Source organism: Gallinula chloropus (genome assembly GCF_964237585.1).
Source record: "Gallinula chloropus genome assembly, chromosome: 17".
NCBI lineage: Eukaryota > Metazoa > Chordata > Aves > Gruiformes > Rallidae > Gallinula > Gallinula chloropus.
This window is the reverse complement of record NC_140102.1, coordinates 12,206,012-12,225,143: the sequence shown is the minus strand read 5'-3', so window position 1 is coordinate 12,225,143 and position 19,132 is coordinate 12,206,012. Positions and strand designations below refer to the sequence as shown.

Genomic DNA, 19,132 nt, shown 5'->3' with positions numbered 1-19,132 from the left:
ACTTGAAAATGCCATTAGTGGGAGTGGGGGCTGGGGTGAGAGGGGCATCCCCTGCCATGCCTGGGTCCCTTCTGCAAGGCAGTGATGCTCCAGCATGCTGCCAGGGTGGGGAGGAACACCCCCGCCTCTGCTGCTGGAGCTGATCCAGCCCAGACTTTGCACAGGTCATTAATTTGGGGACATTTTTAATGGATCTTAATGATTGAGCCTCAGAAGACTGTTCTTAAAAGGGGTTCAGGAAAGGCCAAAAGCTAATTAGCTTGTACAAAGAAAGCAATTAACCATGTAGCTTCCCGGATGGTTAAAAATAACATAGATGTTGGGAAGCAACTGGGCAATTTATTGCAAGCAGAGAAATAGATTTTAAAAGCCAGAGGGACCATCAGATCAGCCAGTGTCACCTACTCCATGTCCTGGGCTGGAGATATTTCACTGGTCTTCCCCCCATTGATCCCTGTGGCTTGTATTTGGCTGATACACATGCTTAAATGTGCAGGCATTACAAAGAAAGAGTCAGCTATTAGAGACAGCAGGGGGTTGCTGAGAGAGAAAACACAGGTGGAAAAAGAGGGGAGATCCTTCTGCAGCTGCTCCAGGGCCAACTGCAGCCCAAAAAGTGTTGCTCATAGCTGGAGTGGGCACATTAGCCTCTGGCAGTGCCTGAGCAGGGCTAATGCTTTTGCTTCCACCTGGGTGCCAGTGAGGGATGAGGATGTGTGGAAAGGTAGCACAACATAACAGCAGGTTTAGGGAATGGCTTTTGAAAAACAAAAGCTTTTCTTCCTACCCCAGTGCAAGAGCAGTGCTGTCTCTGCAGAGCTGGTGAGCTAAAACCAGAGGGGGATGCCTGGGGGGTCCTGCTCTGATTAGCTACCATTGCCCCTTTGCTGGAGCACTGGATCTGGCCCCTGTGCTGTCCCTGCACTATGGGGCTGTCCTGCTGCTCCTCAGCTGCATGATGCTAGTGGCATCTCCACCTGAAAGCAAAGCACAGTATGTACATACTGGGACACACTGGGCTGGAAATGGGAGCTTCCTGGAGCCTTGTAGGAGCATTTCCCACTGCTCAGAGGGGCTCAGGAGGCCTGAGGAGAGCAACCTGCAGCACCCTCACAGCAGCACAGGTCCTGCCTGCAGAAAGGAAAGGGGATTCCCCCGCACATGGGAAACCAGGTAAGTGAGAAGTTCCTTATCACTCTCTCCTCTTGCTCCCACAGTGGGACACTCAGCTGCCTGCCATACCCTGCAGAGGACAGATGTCCCGAAAAGCCGAGTGGCCGCCTGGTCAGGGAGTCCTCCACTGCCAACGGCTGTGTGAAAGGGAAGGAGAGACATGACCTTGCTCGCTGCAGGTCACGCAGGTAGGAGCCTGGGCTGTGAGCAGGGTCGCTTTGATGCAGGGGGCTGGCAGAGGAGGGGTCTGTGACTGGTTACCCAGCCCCTCTGGGGTCTGGGAGGGCCAGGGATGGCTTATAATACCATGTGAGCGTACAGCAAATTTATGCAATCACATTAAATCCCTGTGAGCTGCGGGGTCTGCAGGGTGTCCCTGGCCAGGCATCGCTCTCAGCAATTCCCCTCTTCCCACGCCTGGACAAGACCAGCAGCGTTGGCTTCATTAGGACGCAGCAGCATCGTTAGCCCCTGACAACTTGAGAGTGGAAAAATGAATCAAACCTTGTAAATGAAGCAGCTAGGGTCTCTGAGCCCTGCCTGCTAAGCTGTCTCTGGGATTAAAGCCTTGCTGCTTGGTTTAAGATGCTGGAAAGAAAGAGCAAGAAAAGCACATTTTGTATCTTCAGATTTCAGGCTAACTGGAACAATAATCTAAAGCGTGTTTTTAATTAGTCTTTGATTACAATCTCAGAGAAACAATTAAAATCAGATCAGCCCAGGGAGAAATCTTCCACATCGAAAGCAAAAGGCTTTATCTTGTCAGAGGGAGAAAGGCTGTACAGAAACTGCCCATGGCCGCATGGCGCAGTCAGACTGCGCCCACCCGCCCATCGCTGTGGCACTGCCTGGCCCTGGACAAGGTGGGGTTGAGATGCACCCCCACCTATTTTCTGGGGAGCCCAAATCTCTGCTGGGGAAAAGCAGGTGGGATCTGGGGTTAAGCAACCTGATAACTGAGGGGCTGAGATGGATGTTCAGGTCCCTGGTGTGGGACAGACCTTCAGGGGGTGGTTGGGGAGATGTCTGAGGTTGGTGACAATGAGCCATCTTGGAAAATGCCCTTCTACCTTAACACAGACAAAGGACCCACTAAGCCCGAGGTGTGCCAGACCTCCTAGCTGTGCCAGACCTCCTAGCTGTGCATCTGTTGGCCAGGGAAATTCTTGGGATGAGAAGTAGAGCAAGAAGGAGTATTCAGAGTATTGGGGTGCTCATGGGGGACACAGTGTGGTTGCACCTTGAATTTACCACAGCAGCAGCACTTGGCACTCTGTTACTCAGTTCACAACTGAAGCATTAGCTTAGTCTTGTTTTGCAGAGCAATTAAAAAAAGCTAAGTGTGTTAGAAGCCCTAAGCAATTGCTATCTTGCAACAGTGTAAGTTGGGTAGTAATTCAAGCAAGAACCAGGGGCAGTGGAGCCTGAGTCCCCCCATATCCCTGTCACCCCCTCCCGCAGGTTGAGGTGCTGTGTTTTTCTGTGTTAGGACTCTTAACAGAGATAGCATTCCTTCTTCCTGCAGAAACTGCCCAGGTTTTGGCCCCTTTCTGCAGCAAAGACCCCACAGCATTTTCCAAACATGGGGCTGCCTTTGCATTCCCCACTAGTAGCTCCTTCCGCTGGTAGGGTGAGAAGTGGAGAAACTGAGGCACAAACCCAACACCCTCACTTCTAACAGTGATTTTGCAGAGGTCCTGGGAAGCTGGCCTTGCACCCCATAAACCATGGATCCCTCTGGGGCTCTGGGGATCAATTGGGAGATCCACAGACCGATTTGAGGATTAACCTGGCCATCCACAGGCCCCCATCATCTTTATGAGCATTTGCTTTGGTTAACAAGTAGCTGCAGAGTATCTGTCACATTTTCAGCCCAGTGCTCTGAATTAATTTAACCATGATAGTTGCTTTTCATTGAAACATAATGCAATTCGTCATATGTTTAAAAAAGAAATTAATTTACAGGAGGTTTTGTTGTTTGGGTTTTTTTTTTCCCCAGGGTTTAACAACTGTGTAAGAGATGCATATGTCATGAAATTACCATAGCATCTCAATAAATATATATTTCTAATCAATTGCTATTTAACATATGTCAAGCCTTTTATTACAATTTGATGCATCTGGCTGCAATAATTATTGCATGGAAATTAAAGGCCAATTAATTATTTAAAGCATATTTACAAAGAGCAACAAAACCTATAACTCTGTTACAGAGTTGTTAACCTCAGTGAACATGTTTTAAATAATCAGCCAGCGTCACTGTGGCGTACAGTAGCTGTCTCATTATATCTCCATTAAACCCATGGAGGAGACACTTCATTTAAACTGTGACCAAATTATTCGTCAGAGGGTAATTAGGTGTTTGCCTGCACCCCAGGTCCACCATGAAAACTGATCTCCCTGCTCTGGATGCCCCTGAGGTGGGGATGGAGTAAAGCAGTCCTGTATGAGCTTTCATTCTTATTTATTCTTATTCTCTTTAATTTCTATTTGTTTTATTACCCACACCCCCCTCCCCTCAGCCCCTCATGTGATGGGGACCGTGCACCACCGCCAGCCCGGGGTAAGAAGAAGAAGAAGAAATCCAGCCGCAAGAAGAGAAGGAGGTTAGGGCAGCCACTGCAGTGTGTGGGGTGGGAAGGGTCAGGCAGCCCTTGGCTGTGTGAGGGGGGGGAAAAAAAGCTGTAAAGTGGAGGCTGGACACCCCACAGGGAGATATAAGAAGCTCGGGGTCTTCGGGCCTGGCTGCAGACCCAGGGAGGTGCCGCCGTGTTGTCACCCTCCCATCAGGGTGTGGAGGCTGGGGCTCACCCTGCAGCCCATCCTGGGGAGCCTGGAGCACCCGGGATGCAGCTGGCAGTGGGAGTCAGGGCTGGGGTGGGCAGGGAGGGCTGTGGGGAGCCCTGCGGTCCCTAATGCCCTTCTGCCTCCTCAGGTCTCTCTCCTACAGTCCCTCGCCTGTGAAGAAGAAAAAGAAGAAAAGCTCCAAGAAACGAAAAAGAAACAGGTATTTTTCCTTGGAAAATTTAATTCCCCTCCAGCAGCAGCTGTTGGGGAGAGTCTGGGCAAGTGGTGGGAGGTGTTTCAGCCATGGGGCAGCTGGTCAGAATCAGCAGAGAGAGGTGTCCAACTCCTGACCACCAGTAATGGCTGCTTGGGGAACAGGACCCCAGCCAGAGGTGAAAGCTGGCAGCCAAGGAGGGGCAGAGCCAGCATCCCTCCAGGTGAGAAGGGCATGAAGTGGGGTGCACAGCCAGGGCAAACAGATAAATACAAGCTGTCAAGATGTGGGGGAAGAGAGACACACCAGTCAAATCCACATGAGGTCTGCAGAGCTTCTGCCTGTTGTCCTGTTTCACATGGCTCCCATCCTCTGGTATGCCAACAGGATTGGCGCTCAGGGCTTGCACCAGTCCCTCTTCCTTCTCCTCCAGCCCAGAAAGAGTCAGCGTTTGGACTGGGCAAAGGCTAAGACCATCTTCCCATATCATCTCAGTCTCCCTTGGTCATCTTCTGAAGCCCATTTCTCATTTAAAAAGCACAATTAAAATTTCAAATGACAAATATTTCACTGGTTTCTCTCAATCATTAAACCAATATTTGAAAAGAAGAGTGGATGCCTTCTCCTTCAGAAAGCTCATGTATATTGAACTAAGGAAAGAAGTGCCAAAAATGGATAATAGGGGAAAAGTTGAACTTGAATCTTAAAGAAAAAGGAAGGAGGAGGAAAGATAAGGATATAGAGAGTCCTTTAAAATACTTCTTTCTCAAGGAAGCCTTCCAATGCTATTTTATGGACACCATCTCCTGATGGCAGTCCTGGGTCAGATGCTCCTTGGCTTGAAACTTTAGGGCCCATTGCTGTTCCTGCAACCCATGGCTGTATCTGGTTCCAAAAGGCAGCATGATAAATCATTAAGCATGGAGGATGTTTCCAGACACCCACTATCACTTCCACTACAGATCCTAACTGACCTTGCCACAGGTGATCTCACAGGCCTCTAGGCAGGAGGACTTCGGGCCATGCCTTCTGCAGGATGTTGTGCTCCAAGATGAGATGAGACCCAGTGGAATGTGCAGTGTACTGGGACCAGGCCTTGCAGCAAGGAAGGGTGTCCTCCATGCTCCCAGGGTTTTCTCAGAGGACCTACCAGCACAGGGGCTCCTGTGTCATCCCAGGGATACTCCAGGAGGCAAAGTGGAGGCATGACACCGGTTTGGCTGTGAGGCTGCTCTGGAGTTTTTCCTTTGATGGCTCCTTGGTCCTTCATACAGAAAACTGGGGACTTCAAATGAAGCTCAGTGCAAGACTGTGGAGGTAGTAACAGAGAGAAGGGAGTCCCTGGGGGCAGAGGATGTATCTGATCTCTATAGACCTGTTATCCTGAATTATTTGCAGGGTGTTCCAGTCACTTCTACCACACAAGCATTTCTCAGTTACCTCCTTGCCAAGTGAACAGAGGAGCGCCAGGGCCATTCTGCCCAGCTGGTACTTGAGGCGTTCTCATGGTGCTAACAAGGGGCCTAAATCATCGTGTCTGATTCGAATTTCCAGCTTTATGAGACTTGGTGTTCAATGTACTTATTTCTGTCTTGCAGGTTATCCTCAAAGAAGAGAAGACACAGGTAAGACTTGAGCAAGTGCTGTGGTCCCTTAGAAATATGAGTTTAATGGTCTCTTCAAGATCTCACCAGGTTGATGTTCATTTGCTACTTTTTTTCTGTTCCCCTTGTGGAATCCCCTTCACTCCCTGAAGGTCTGGAGCTACCCTCTCCTATCCAGCCTTATGCATTCCTCAAATGCCCCAGGAACCCCATCTCCAGCCCAACCTGTGCAATCAAGCACATACCTAGAAAAGACCTCTTGGTATAACCTAGCCCCTGGCAACCTCAGCCTTGTGGCATCCATCCTGAGTCTTCATTTCCCTTATGCTTTATTTGCAAGTAGTATAGCATCCCCTAGCAGTGCCCACCTTTGAAACATTCAGAGTCAGTGCCCTTCCAGGTGTGTACTGGAAAAAAACTCTCCCGATTCCAGTATGTGTCTGTACAGCATCCAGAAATATTCATCTCCTCAATGGGAAAATGCAAAGCCACCAGGATGGCTGATCCCTTTAAGGATCCTTTTTGGCTGAGCCCACAGCCAGGTTTGTCAGCAGGTACACAGGCCTCCTGTGCTGCAGCAGAATCATTAATCCCTTTCACTTCTATTGCACGCTCTTGGGCAATCTGACTGTAACACTGACATGTGATTGTGCAGCATTTTGTCAGAACAAAAATCTCTGCATTAATTAGCCATTTCTTATTTAGTTCTTCAAGCCCCAAAAGTAAGAGAAAGGAAGAAAGAAAACACAAAAAACAGTAAGTAGCTACTTGTGATGTTCCCTGCCCTGCCTGCAGAGCTGTGGGCCTAGGAAGTGCTTGATGTGGTGGGTCCCCTGGAGCTAACCCTGGCTGCTCAGCTCTAAGCAATTCTCAGGATTATTTTGCAGCTAAACCCAGCAATTCTGGTTTTGCTGGAATGGAAAAGGGTTTGTAGAGACTGGAGATCTTTCCCTCTCTTTTGTGCCACCTCCTTCAGTGCTTTGTATCTCACAAGGATGTAGGGTGTCTTTTTCATCCAGTCTTGAGTGGAGATTCTAGCTTTACTGATGAAGGAAGCATGAGAGGCTGAACTCAAATCTGTGGAGCACAGTGCCCCACAACCTCCACTGCCCAAAGGGTCTTGGCTTGTCCTTGTGTGATGCTCTTGGAGGTTAGGTTAGAGGCTACTCGTGATATACAGGACAGCCAAACATCCACACAGGAGCAGAAGGCAATGTGGACAACAGAAGAAAGGGATGCTTTGGAGGAGGTGGTTGTAAAATTCTGGGGTTGAGGTTGCCACCTGCCCTGGAGTGTTAGCAGAGCTTAGTCCTTGTCCTGTGGGGCAGACAAGGGGTATGGTCTAAAATGTGGTTCCTCAGGGCTGGAAGGAAGACCTGTAAGCCTTCTCTGTATTTCACTTCCTTCTCTGTCTTCTCCTGGGAATTCAACTTATGGCTTCTCACCTGTTTACAGAGCAAGGAAACAGTTCTGGGGCTGAACCCTTGGGCTCCAAAGCCCTGGTTGGTTTTGCTGAGATGTGGGATACCCTACTAGAGACAGAAACTAAACTAAACTAGCAGATGGAAGCCTGCTAGTTTGTTTAGTATTAGTAGGACCTGCCCTTTAATTCTTCCCAACACAACTTTTAGGAGACAGAGGGATGATAGCCCCTGCCACCACCAGTGTCACCCCGGTGTGAACTGGGACTGAAGAGACTGGAATCCATGAGGTGTGGAGCGTGTTGCACTGCCTGCACAGGCCATTTCTGTGGCATGCAGAATGCCCACCTCATTTTCTTCAGGATTTCTCCATGTTCAGTAGCACAGCCACCTTTTTTGATGTTTTTCCTCAAACTGGGCTTCTATGCACCCAGAAATCTCAGAGGTAACACTGAGGATCCCCAGATTATCAGCAGGACTCTCCCCAATGCAACATAACCCTGGCCAGTAGGCAGCAGCTTGTTGAAACAAAGACCAGTTACCATGCTGGTGTGCACTGACCTAGGGGAATGTGAGGTGCTAAAGTTGCTCTTTGGAGATAAACCAGACAAGGTGGCTTAGCCCTCACCTGTCAGCTCACAAAGGAGAGCTGAGACACTCTTGGTTTCTGCAAACCTTGCTCCTGGGTGTGGATCAGATAGATTCCATGAGCTGTCTCCAATGGTTCATCTTTCAGTTGAACAATTGGTTATCTGAATCACACAGGACCAGTTTTTCCTCCAGCAGAAAGGGAAAACTTCAACTGTAGGGACTGATGCAGAGGGTGAAGAGCAAACATGAGGAATTTCACACAAACTCACCATGTGAGGGAGAGATGTTCAGTGTTGGTGATTCCAGCTTTATGGAAACAGGGCAGGAGGACACAAAATGTGATGTTTTAAAAATTATAATCATAGGGTGTGAAAGGCATCAGAAAAAACAGCCAGGTAGAGTTCAAGCAATTGACCTGGAGGTTGTCCTCTTGTCTTAAAGGAGATCCTGTTCTCAAGCATGGATTTGCTGAGTTTTTATAGTAGCAAATTGCTAACTACAACAGTGACCAGTATTGTGTGTCCATGAAATCAGACTGTTCCCCCCAGCTAACCCATTTCTAGCTTTGCCTGCTGGCACAGCCTGCATGGAGGGTTATGCTACACAATCTAAAATTACTATGGTGGACAATGATGAGAGGTGACAGGTAGCCTGCCCCCCACATGACCCTGCTCTCTACATGCAGGACTTTAGCTACTGGTGTGGGCAGCAACAGCCCGTCAGTCACAGGGCCAGTAACTGCCTGGATGGAGCAAAGGGAAGTGCAGCAGGGTGCTGAACCTGGGTCCCTGTGCAGGGTTTGCCAGTAACTGTCCTGTGACACAGTCAGAAAAGGGAGCAGCAGTGACTGAGCACCCATAAGAAGCCAGGTAAAATGGTCCTGGGGCAGGAACTATGTGTTGGGCAGACTGCAGTTAGGAAAGTTGTACTCTATGTTTGTAGAGCAACCATGAGGCTGGCTAGACCTGCCCACTTAGAAAGCGTGGGGAAGGCTGGCTGTCACTGAATGTGCTGTTATCTGCAGTCTGTCCTGCATCTGCTCTTTAACACTTGCTAGAGAGCACTATAGAGAGGGCTGGCATGAGAAATGGGAGGCTTGGAGCTTTGGGAAGGGTCACCTGCAGGGACAGTGCTCCCCCAAGGAGGCTCAGCAGTGGGAAGATCCCTGGCTGTTTCATGGCTGTCTTGGGGTAGGCTGCAGGATGAAGGGCAAGCAAATGAGTGGGCAAGCACAGAGCTCTTCAAATCCTTGAAAGCAGAGAGGGTTGGTGCTGTCTGCTGTGCTCCTGCCTGCTAGTCTGCAGACCTTCCCCCAGCAGCTTTGAGTTGAAGAGCTAGCACAGATCTCAGCTTGCCTTTGTGTTGGTGTGGCTACGGAGGGATGGAGCATTTCTGAGCCCTTTGTGTCCTGCTCCAATGTTTAATACACCAGTCTCTGGATTAAAATGCAGATCTCCTTTCTGATTTGTATGTTACTGGCTTCAGCCTCCAGCTGCTGGCTCTAGCATCCCCCCAGCCTGCCAGCCTAACTGACACTGGTTCTCCTCTCTGCTTCTTAAAGCTCTCGTGGGCGCACACGGAAATCTCACCGGCACTGCCACTCTCGCTCAGAGAGCTCCGACTCCCACTCCCCCAGCTGCCGAAACAGGTAATAGCACCGCTCCCTGAGCCCAGTGTCCCGCAGCGCTTCCCGCTGGGCTCAAGGACACGATCGTAATAGCCTGCGGGATCCCCAAGCTCCCTGCGCAGAGCCACATCCCATCCTGGTAGCAGCTATGCCACATACCGGGGGTTGAGCTGCTTATGGTCTTGGCCATAGAAGGGTTTTGCCTCGAGGAGCAGTGGCTGCAGCTTTTCAGTCCAGCAGTCACTTTTAATCCCCATGGCTGGTGATCAGCCCATGACAGCTGATTCCAGCCTAGTCTCCTTTCCCCAGCCCAAGGGCTCTGTACTGCTGATGTCCCAGGAAACCCTTAAAAATGGTCTTAGCAATGGAAATACATTTGCCCATGGCAATCTGTCTTTGACCTGATTAAAATCTCTGTCCTGTGGATGACAGATGCATCCTGGGGCCAGCGAAGTGGATGCTGGTGCTCGGCCCAGCATCACTGCAATAACCAGTGGCATAGTTTATCTACATCACGAGCTCGTGTTTCATGTCTTCTGAAAGCACTTGAACAAACCACCCCCAAGTTCCCACTTCACTCCTCCTAACTACTGGGAATTTTCTTACAAAAGGTTGATGATTAGTGAGGGGAGGAATGGCAGCAGTAATCGGAGGGATGTTCATGCAAGAGTAGAGCAAGCATCTCTTCTCTTGGAGTTGTGTTACTGCAGGGACATTCAAGGCTGTGTGAAAGTATGGTTTGCCTTGAGCCATCATAACATCATGAATTTGAGCTGCAATTTGAGGTTAAGGTCCAAAGCCTGGATGAAAAATATATTGGAAAAAAACCAAGTAGAAAAGGCAAATGCTCCTCTTCTCTCCATCATGACCCCACCGAGCTGTCAGATGGAAGGACCACCTTCCACACACAATGACCTAGCACAGAGCTGCCAAGGGCTTGCACGCAGCTGGTAATGGGCACTCCTGAAATACTGAGGAATAACGGTTTGGCTGTTCATGTCTTCTGGAGGCACAGAGCCAGGTCTCGGGAGGAAGGGCATCAAACACGGCGGAGGCACTCCCGGCACCACTCAAAGATCACTGCAAAGCGAAGCTCCTCTACAGAGCCTCAGGCCAGCCAAAAAGCCAGCCAAACCCTCCCGCTCTACAGCTTCCTGTCTCCTAAGGAAGCAGTAAGTATTACTCACTGTGCTACTCTGCTTGAACTAGCCATAGGAATGTGGGCAAGAGGTCTGGTATGAAATTTTTATAACTCAATTATAGCAATGTTAGACAAAGTTGGTTAAAACTGTATTACTTATTGATGGTGCTGCTCTCCAATGTATTTAAAGTCATTCCTTCCTTCAGCACTTTCACACCGAGGGTGGGGCTGGAGAGGGGGAAAATTTGTGAAATCTATAAATAATGAATTGAGGACATTTAAAAAGAAAACCAAAAGTGGCCTCCAGCAATGGTATTTTACAGGGAAGTGTTTGTTATGCGGTCTTTGCTCAGCTGGATGTGAACATAATTCACTGGTCTTCATGTCCAAAAGTTCAGTCCTTCAGGGAATCAAAGGGAATCAAACATATATAAAGAAACATTTCCATTTAATGAGTTGGTGATTATTGGCAGAGGATGTTTTCTGACTATCAGGATCCTTCTAGGATCGTGGTTACTCTGGACTGACAAGCCCAGAGGCTAAATTCAGAACTTAGGAGGAGCTCTCATTGATGTTAATGGGAACTGCGTGTGCAGCAGAGGGTGAAATCAGGCTCAGTGCCTTGGGATGTTTTTCCATATACATGGAAAGAGATGATATAATACATCCCTTAGAGTTGAGGGAGCAAATGATGGAGAGAAGTATTAGATACAGATGGATATGAAGCCTTCCCTTTCCACGACACGTTTCCCATTTGTTCCAGGGAGCTGCAAAGCAGAGGTGTGATGCTCTCTGATCGTGGTGTTACCATCCAATAGGCATTTTGGAGAGAGAAATTGCTACATGGGACTCAGGGTAGTGCAGGATCTGGTACTCATGCGTGCGGGTGTGTGATGTTGGAGGTGTGTTGGGTAGAGAGTCCTCCAAGCCCCAAAATGGTACATAGTGGGAACTGATTTTCTGCTTTAGGCACAGTCATCGCTTGGAAATAGCTCAGCCATATGCAGTAGTTACATCAGACAGGAGAAAGATTGTGCCAGCAAGAGGAGACTTCATCTGCTCACCCACACAGACAGCATTCCAATCAAAATATACAGAGATTATATGTGGGTACAGACAGGCACAAGCTGTCTCTCAACATTAAAGATATGCATATTTGCTCTCAGTATATACATCTCTGAGTGTGTAGTGTACATGTGAGTCATCTACCATCTAAGGTAGAGTGAACAGCAGAACCAGCTCACCACAGGTAGATGTGTGTGTGTGTGTGTCCATACGTAGGAAGAATCAATACAAGGTAGGAAGTTTTATTGCTGTGAGCCTGGGGTGTTGCCCTCTGTCAGCTCAGGAAGGTAGTAATGAGTTAACAGCTCCTGCCAAAAAATAACCAGCCAAACACTGCATCATGTCAGCAGTGTTGTGGGGGTTTTTTTTTAGTTCAAGCTGGTTCAAGCTGCATATTTTCCATAAATGTTTTCAAGTCTAAGCCTGGTTTTTAATTGGTACTAGGCTTCCTCTCACTGAAGCCAGGCTCCCCGAGTCCTGTGAGGCTGACTTCCAGCTGTTCTGTTCCCTGTGCAAGAGTAAACTCTAATTTAAAATTGTAAAAGCTTTAAAATAAGCTAAATTCAAGCATGCTGCACTCCCCTTTCCTTTTGTTTCACTTGGGGTAAATGAGCACACAAGCTGGAAGACAAGGAAAATCAGAGCTTTATTGTTACAAATGCAAAGCAGAAGTCATCAGCCCCCTGCTGCACTCTTTCTGGGAAGGGTTAATAACACAGGCAAATATTTCAATGAGCAAAAGGCATCAGTACCTTTACTATGTGACCCACTAGTTTCCTTTTGTTCCCCAAAAGTATGCTCTGTTGGGAAATCATTCAAAAGCACATTTAAACACTTGTTTAAACTGAAGCCCCTGCTTAAGTGCCCCCCAAATACCATGTACTCAAAATGGTGAGGCAAAAAATGGAATGAGAACTTTTAGTCTCATTTATTAATGCACACACATGACTCTGATGCCTCTCCTTTTTGTGTTAAATGGTTGCTTTATAAATGAGCTTATTTCTGTCAGAACCGACTTTGAGAGCATCCTGGATGTGTTAGAAACGAAAATGGGCTCTTGCAGAAAATGCTGGTCATGTATAAAAATAAATAGCTGGAAAAGATTTTGTGGAAAATTCTGGAACTGGGAATTCAAAAATGCCACGTTTCTGTCATCGCTGGGAGCTGGTGTGCCACCAGGCCCTACCCTTCCCTCTGGCCCAGGCTTCCAAGCCAAACCATCATTACCTGGGGAGATGCAGTGTCCTATCTCCAAATGAAAGGGATTGTCCAGGGAGATTCCCAACAGGCAGAAGTGACCCAGAGAGACAATACACAGACTCCCATGAGGTAATGTTACAGCACTTCCAAATCAAGGCTTTTGCTTTTTAAGGCAATTTTTACCCTATATCCTTATTCTTCTGAAAATTTTAAGCATTTTGTGGTAAATTCTGCCATCTTCCCCACCCCCTTGGTTGGCTTTCCTTCCTTTCTATTGGAACAGCTGCAATTTCTAACTAGTTCTACTTGTAATTGATGAGGGGTAAAGCAAAATAATGTCCTGCCCATGCATCTACCTAGCTGTTTCCTTCCCTCCTGCCCTTCTGTGTAAGCTGGTGCATGCACACGCATGCAAACACCCCAGAGTTCCCTGCTACTGTTCTTTTTCTGGCACTGAATTTCCAAGGCTCACCCTCTCCTCTCTTTAATCCCATGCAGCAGCAATAGCCACCTACCAAGAACTGGATAGCGGGTTTGAGCCTCAGCATGCAGAGAACCCCTGCTTAATATGCAGCATCTATTTTTGAACAGAGTACCCCTAGCCTGCTGCAGACACTTTATTCCACACCAGCACAGATGTATTCCATGCCACTGCGCTTTCAGTTGAGCAGTGCAATAGAAATACCTGCAGGGTATGAATCTTAATTGCCTTTGTGTTTGATGAAGATAACTGCACGCTGCATACGCTTTCCTTGCCAGCTCCTTTACTTCCACTGAAACTCATTTACAATGGCACAAATTAATCCAGGCTTCAGCCAGGTTTTCAGTGAGGCTCAGTGGGGTACAGTTGCTCCAAATGATGCTGTTTGGCCTCACACATCTGCAGAAAGGTAGAAGTGGGGAAATATTGTGCAGGGGGTGGGACACTGTGTGCAGGAGAGTTCAGGAAGCCTTACAGCAGACATGCATGTTGGCTTGCTGTTGCTCTCTTTTCCAGCCTGGGTTTTGGTTGACAGAGGGAAAGCTTTTCTTTTAACCATTAGGCAGTATGTTTCTGACAACAAACAGGGCCCTTGAAGGGCAGAAAGGCCAAGCCTTCCATAAGCATGGGAGCTGTTCTCTTTTTGCTTTTCCTTTTCTCCACTCCCAGCCTGGGGACTGTCTGGTAACTTTGCAACCAGACTATAGGTATGCCAGCAGCCTGTGGTGAAGGAGGGATGCCCGCAGCCATTGAAGGGCTGCACTGTGCACCAGGTACCAGGTGGTGGAAAGCAAACACTTCCTCCCAAGTAGAGCCTGAGAGGTGGGAGCGCCCTGGCCTGCGTCACGCCACGCTGGCTGCACCCCAGCAGGCTGAAAAGATCTGTGCAAAGGAACAAACCTTTGGCCTGTGTTCTCAGGAATCCACCCCAGCCATGGTCTGTGAGCCAGGCTGCTTAGCAGCATTGCTGTCCAGCCCCAAACGACCCAAGCAGTGACCTTGCAGGGACAGTTGTGTCATGCCTTCACACTCCTGCCTTAAGCCTTGTGGTAGAGGGAGCCTGAACTCTTCATCTAGCAAACAAAAAAAGGGGTGTTTTCCACTCAGTACTCCTTGTCAGGGATTCATAACTGTGCAAAAAGATGTGCTATGGTATTCCTACAGCACTGATGGGTCTTATACTCCCCCAATAAGGGGTCAGTTTCTCAGTTGGAGCCAACTGCTGGCACAGGTGAGCCCCTTTCCCCCAGGTGAAGGTCTCCCCCCAGCTCTGGAAGGTGGGGTACCCCAGCACAGGCACAGAGCAGCCCCCCTCAGCAGGTGCTGCTCCCCATGCTGGCAGCTCCTCAGCAGATGTCTGCTGGGCCCTGGCCACAAGCAAGGCTCGCTGGGTTTTTTTTACTCCTTTCATTATTACAATGCACATAGAAAAAGAGAGAAAGAGAGAGATTATGCACCTCTGAAAAATAAACTAAATCCACTTTGAAGCAAGCTGCAAAACAACAGAAAAAAGACCCAAGAAAGGCATCCTCCAGCTCTAAGTGAGGCTGTGCCACATTGCTTATTGATGGGGCTCGGTCCCCTTTATGGCTGAGGAAACGTATAGTCATCTCTGGCCTCGGGGCTGTTGGCAGCACAGTAAATGGACTTGTTCAGTTTAATTGGAAGACGAGTAGTGGTCATATTTTTGTAACCTATTAAACCATACTGCCTCTTGGTCTAGGCTGCACTCAAAATTACAGTCTGGAGTATGAGCGAGGGCCTCATTTCTACTCCCCCTTCATCTTGATTAAATAATGATTTGAAACAAAAGAATCCAATAAATATATATCTTGAGTTCCCTTGAGGGCAGCAGTACCTGCTGACCCCAAGGTCCCCTGCTGAAAGCTGGAGAAAGCAAAGTTCACTGAGACTATTTAATTACTTATTGGGGGCGATGGGGGAGGGGGGGTGTCCAAATGTTCCCATAGAGAAAATTAGATTCATGAAAGAGCAGACTTTTTAAAGACACCCTAGAAGAATAAAAAGCCATTAGAATTCAATTGAGCTGTGCAGAGCACTTTCAGATGTGGTGCTCTGTTTCCAGAGTGAAACAGAAGGAAACAGAGGGAAAGCCACAGTGTGCATCCCAGGCCTTGAAAGCTGCTCTAGCAATGCCAAGGAACTACTGTGTTTCTTGACAGAAATAAAGGCCTTTTGGGTTAGACCAGAAGGGAGCAGAAAGGAGGTGTTTGTGTGGGGGTTGCTGGGGTCAGTGTCCTTTGAAGCAGCCGTGTCCACTCCAGGCCCTTCCTGTCTCCTTAGCACGGGAGTACCTCACCTGATGGCTTTATGCCTGTAAATGAAAGGTAGTCAAAAGCTGTCTGTCTCTTGGTTAGGGTTCAGATCTAATCAAACCATAACCCAACTTTTACAAAAGTATCCAGTACCACACCTGAAGGTGTAATCCTGTCTTCTTCTGGGATGGCTGGTGAGAGCATAGTGATTCATAGCAAGGAAGCCAGTTCTCCTGGGGCTCTGGATGTGGAATCAGGGTTTCAGGAGGAATTAGTGAAATATGGAGCCTGATACCTGGCTCTCTTATGCTCTTTGGACATTCCATTTTTACTGGAGTAATCAAGGACTAGTAGAGAAGTTCTAGAACTGAGAAGTAGCAAGAAGCAGTACCAGTTCCTGAAATGAGGACTTGCAATGTGTTCATAGTTGGGAACATTTGGGAGCTGTTTCTACTGTCCAGGATTTCTGTTGAAGGTGCAAGGAAGGATTGTTTCATTTCCCCTGTCGCTGCTGGGGCTCCCAATGCCTCCCAGTTAGATTTCAGCATGGCTGTGAAATCAGTATGGGGTGGGGATGGGGGAGTCCCCAGCCCCACTCTGGATTTGCTGGGGTGAACTAATTCCTGTCCCTCTGTCCTGTATCCCAGAAGCAATAATAACATGGGAAGTTGGTGGAGATCCTCCAACTCCAGGTGTTTTCAGGATGTTGTGGGCAGTTGTTCCACAGACTGCCTGCTTGGTGTGCTGGCAGCTTCTCTCTGCTGTTGGTCACTGCTGGTGCAGCACGTGCCTGAGTCAGCTGTCCTGCTTAGCACCCCTCGGATTCAGTGGAGAGCAACCTCCCCAGGGACACAGATTGGATCCCACTGGCAGGAGGGTGGATGTGAAGGCACCATGTGATGGGATGAGGGAGTTCCATGTACAAAGTGACACAGTGGGTCTGTAGCTCCTCTGCAGAGGAGGAAGAACACTGTCCAAGGGCTAAGCTCTCCAGAGGGACTGGCCCTGTCCCTGATGACTGATGCAGGTCTCCTCTGCTCCCTGAGGTACCACTGACATTGCAATGTGGTTCTTTCAGCTCAGAGTACCCCAGATTTGTGAGGGCACGTCCCAGGTTCCCTGTGTGGGGAGCATGGTATAGAGGGAGGTACTGTGTTCCCCAGAGCAGGGCATGAGGATGTGTGCAGGTGTTTGAGGGAGTGTGGCTTGCTGGGAACATGTTGGAGGACTGTCCTGAGTAGGGAGAACCAAATCCTTGTGTCCACAGCCCAAGGACCCTGATTCAAACCTTATGGGTGGGAATGAGGAGAGCAGAGCATCAGAGGGAAAAACGAGGTGGCCCCTGAGAGTGAAGACATGCTGGGTCCACATGTGGCCCTGACTCTGACCCCATGGCAAGGGCAGACATTAGCACTAACACAGCCTTTCTCCCAGTGCTGGTACCTTCCTGGTCTGGCTCAGGGAAACGCCGCTGGAGTTAAACTGAACTATCAAATCCTCAACTGATGTAAATCCCCTTGGTGGTGCCCTGGGCAGCCTATTTGGGTTTGGGGTCCTTGCTGACCCCACCAGGTGCAGTGACCCACCAAAAACCACACAGGGTATGGTTGAACCCCCCAGGCAGAGGCTGATAGGAGCGGGGCTGTCACCCCCTTCCCCACAGGCCTCCAATACAGCATGGGGAGTGTGGGGGGAATATTTTTCCTCCTCTACTTCTTCCCTCCCTTGAGTTCCCTTTGTCGCTTCCATGAAACCCAAGGAGATGTAGTGTTGCAAGCTGTGACTTTTCAGCACAAGTGCCCAGCCTCCAGGATGGGGCTGGATGGCCTAATTTAAAGCAGAAGGAAACAAAAATGAATAATAAGCAAGACAAGCAAGCAGAAATACAAAGCAGTCATGACATTTGCATAGAGGAGGCAAGCAAACAGTTGGCAGTGTGGATTGAAGAGAGGGTTTATGTCTTTTTTCATGTAATTTGAGACTAATGATGGACTTATGTTGCCCGCTCTTCCTTTTTTCTTACACCTTACCTACTAAAGGAGGAGTTCTTGATGGGTAAGTGGATGCTATCCGCAAGACACCAGGGAATTTATTAGAGGTCACTCGAGTGCATTAGCTGTATCTTCTTCAGGGGGAAAAAAAGCACACAAAGAAGTATCTGTATACCTTTTATTTCCAGAGGGATTTTTCTTTTTTCCCTCCCCCTCTTTTTTTTTTCTTTTTCTATTTTTTTTCTTTTTTGTTGCAAAGTGATAAGCTTGTTTATTTGCCAATTTTTACTTTGTACAGAAGCCCTTGGTTTGAGTTTGATTTGCTTATTTTAGTGACATTCATTCAGCCTTTTATTAAGGAAGCTTCAAAATTCACTCATTTAACATTTTGCTTAAGTTTTGTTTTCTTTCCAAGGATTCTGTAGGTTTTTCATATGAACACACCCATTTCTTTTTGGGTTTTTTTTTTGTTTGTTTGTTTTTTGTTTCTCCCCCTTTTTAAGGTTAAATCAGGGCTTTGTCCTCTGTCATACCTTTTTTATTGAGTTAGTTAGTTCTTTCAACTCTTTGGTTGCCCGTTTACTTTGTTGAACTCTTTTGTTGAACATGAATCGCATGCTGATACTCTTTGCATGATCTCTAAATCTTCCCGTTATCATAGCAGGGGGAAAAGAAGTTTCTTCTTACTGTGGTTTCTTTCAGGGATATGTGCTTTTTGTTTTCTTCTCTTCTTTCTTCTTTTTCCTTCTTTCTTTCTTTCTTACTTTGTTTCTTTCCTTTCCTTTCGTTTCAGTGCACCATGATGGTAAAAGTTCTGAGTTTATTTAAAAAAAAAAAGCAAAGTAAAACCAAAAACACCCTCCCCCTCCAAAAAAAAAAAAAAAAAAACCAACCCCAAACATTCAAACAATGCCAAATGGCTTTTTTGCTTTCAGATCTCTCAGTCAGGGTCTTCTGGTGACCTCTTTACCAAAACAGACAGCCCGCCTGGCAACCTAGGCAGCCAGAACGGAGAGTATCATGAATATGACTCAGGAAACGATACTTCTTCCCCTCCCTCCACTCAAACAAGCTCGTCCAGGTCAAAGGACAGCCAGGAGAAAAGAAGTCTAGTCCATGATGGCTTTGGCCATACCTTCTCATCCGGGAAGCCCAAACTGGCCAACAGCGATAACAGCTCTGATTCAGGAAATTCCTTCACCAGTTGCTTTTCCCAGGCCAAGGGAACAGCTTTGGAAAATCTGTCTCCAGATGCCCAGGGACAAGACCAAAGGTCAGTGATCACCGGTAGCTGCTGCTGGCAGCCAAATATCTGGTACTTTGATTCTGTTGTCTCCTGCCTGCTCGCCAGTGGCAGTGGTGAGCTGGCAGGGAGGTTTGTTGTGGTTTGGAGGCAGGTTAGATATAAATCAGAGCCACAGTCTGGCCAGTTTGGAGTCTGCAACCCAGCAGTGACCAATACTGAAGCCTGAGGAGGAAGATGGAAATGCAGCCATCGTGCCTCTGTGCTGGCTGTCCTGGCATCAAGGTGGCTAATGCAGGGTTTGGCCCTGGGTTGAGC

General features: G+C 48.1%; 1 protein-coding gene across 1 annotated transcript in view; it reads left to right on the top strand.

Moving 5' to 3' along the window:
* SRRM4 (serine/arginine repetitive matrix 4) overlaps window positions 1–19,132 on the top strand; it is a gene marked incomplete at both ends in the record, with an annotated part of 39,920 nt that overhangs the window by 16,569 nt on the left and 4,219 nt on the right. Inside the window, 9 exons of the mRNA XM_084272236.1 lie at window positions 1,218–1,361; window positions 3,696–3,779; window positions 4,109–4,180; window positions 5,773–5,799; window positions 6,484–6,534; window positions 9,352–9,438; window positions 10,427–10,589; window positions 12,827–12,952; window positions 18,507–18,844. Of these exons, the coding sequence (XP_084128362.1) occupies window positions 1,218–1,361; window positions 3,696–3,779; window positions 4,109–4,180; window positions 5,773–5,799; window positions 6,484–6,534; window positions 9,352–9,438; window positions 10,427–10,589; window positions 12,827–12,952; window positions 18,507–18,844 (1,092 nt within the window). The remainder of the gene's footprint in view (window positions 1–1,217; window positions 1,362–3,695; window positions 3,780–4,108; window positions 4,181–5,772; window positions 5,800–6,483; window positions 6,535–9,351; window positions 9,439–10,426; window positions 10,590–12,826; window positions 12,953–18,506; window positions 18,845–19,132) is intronic.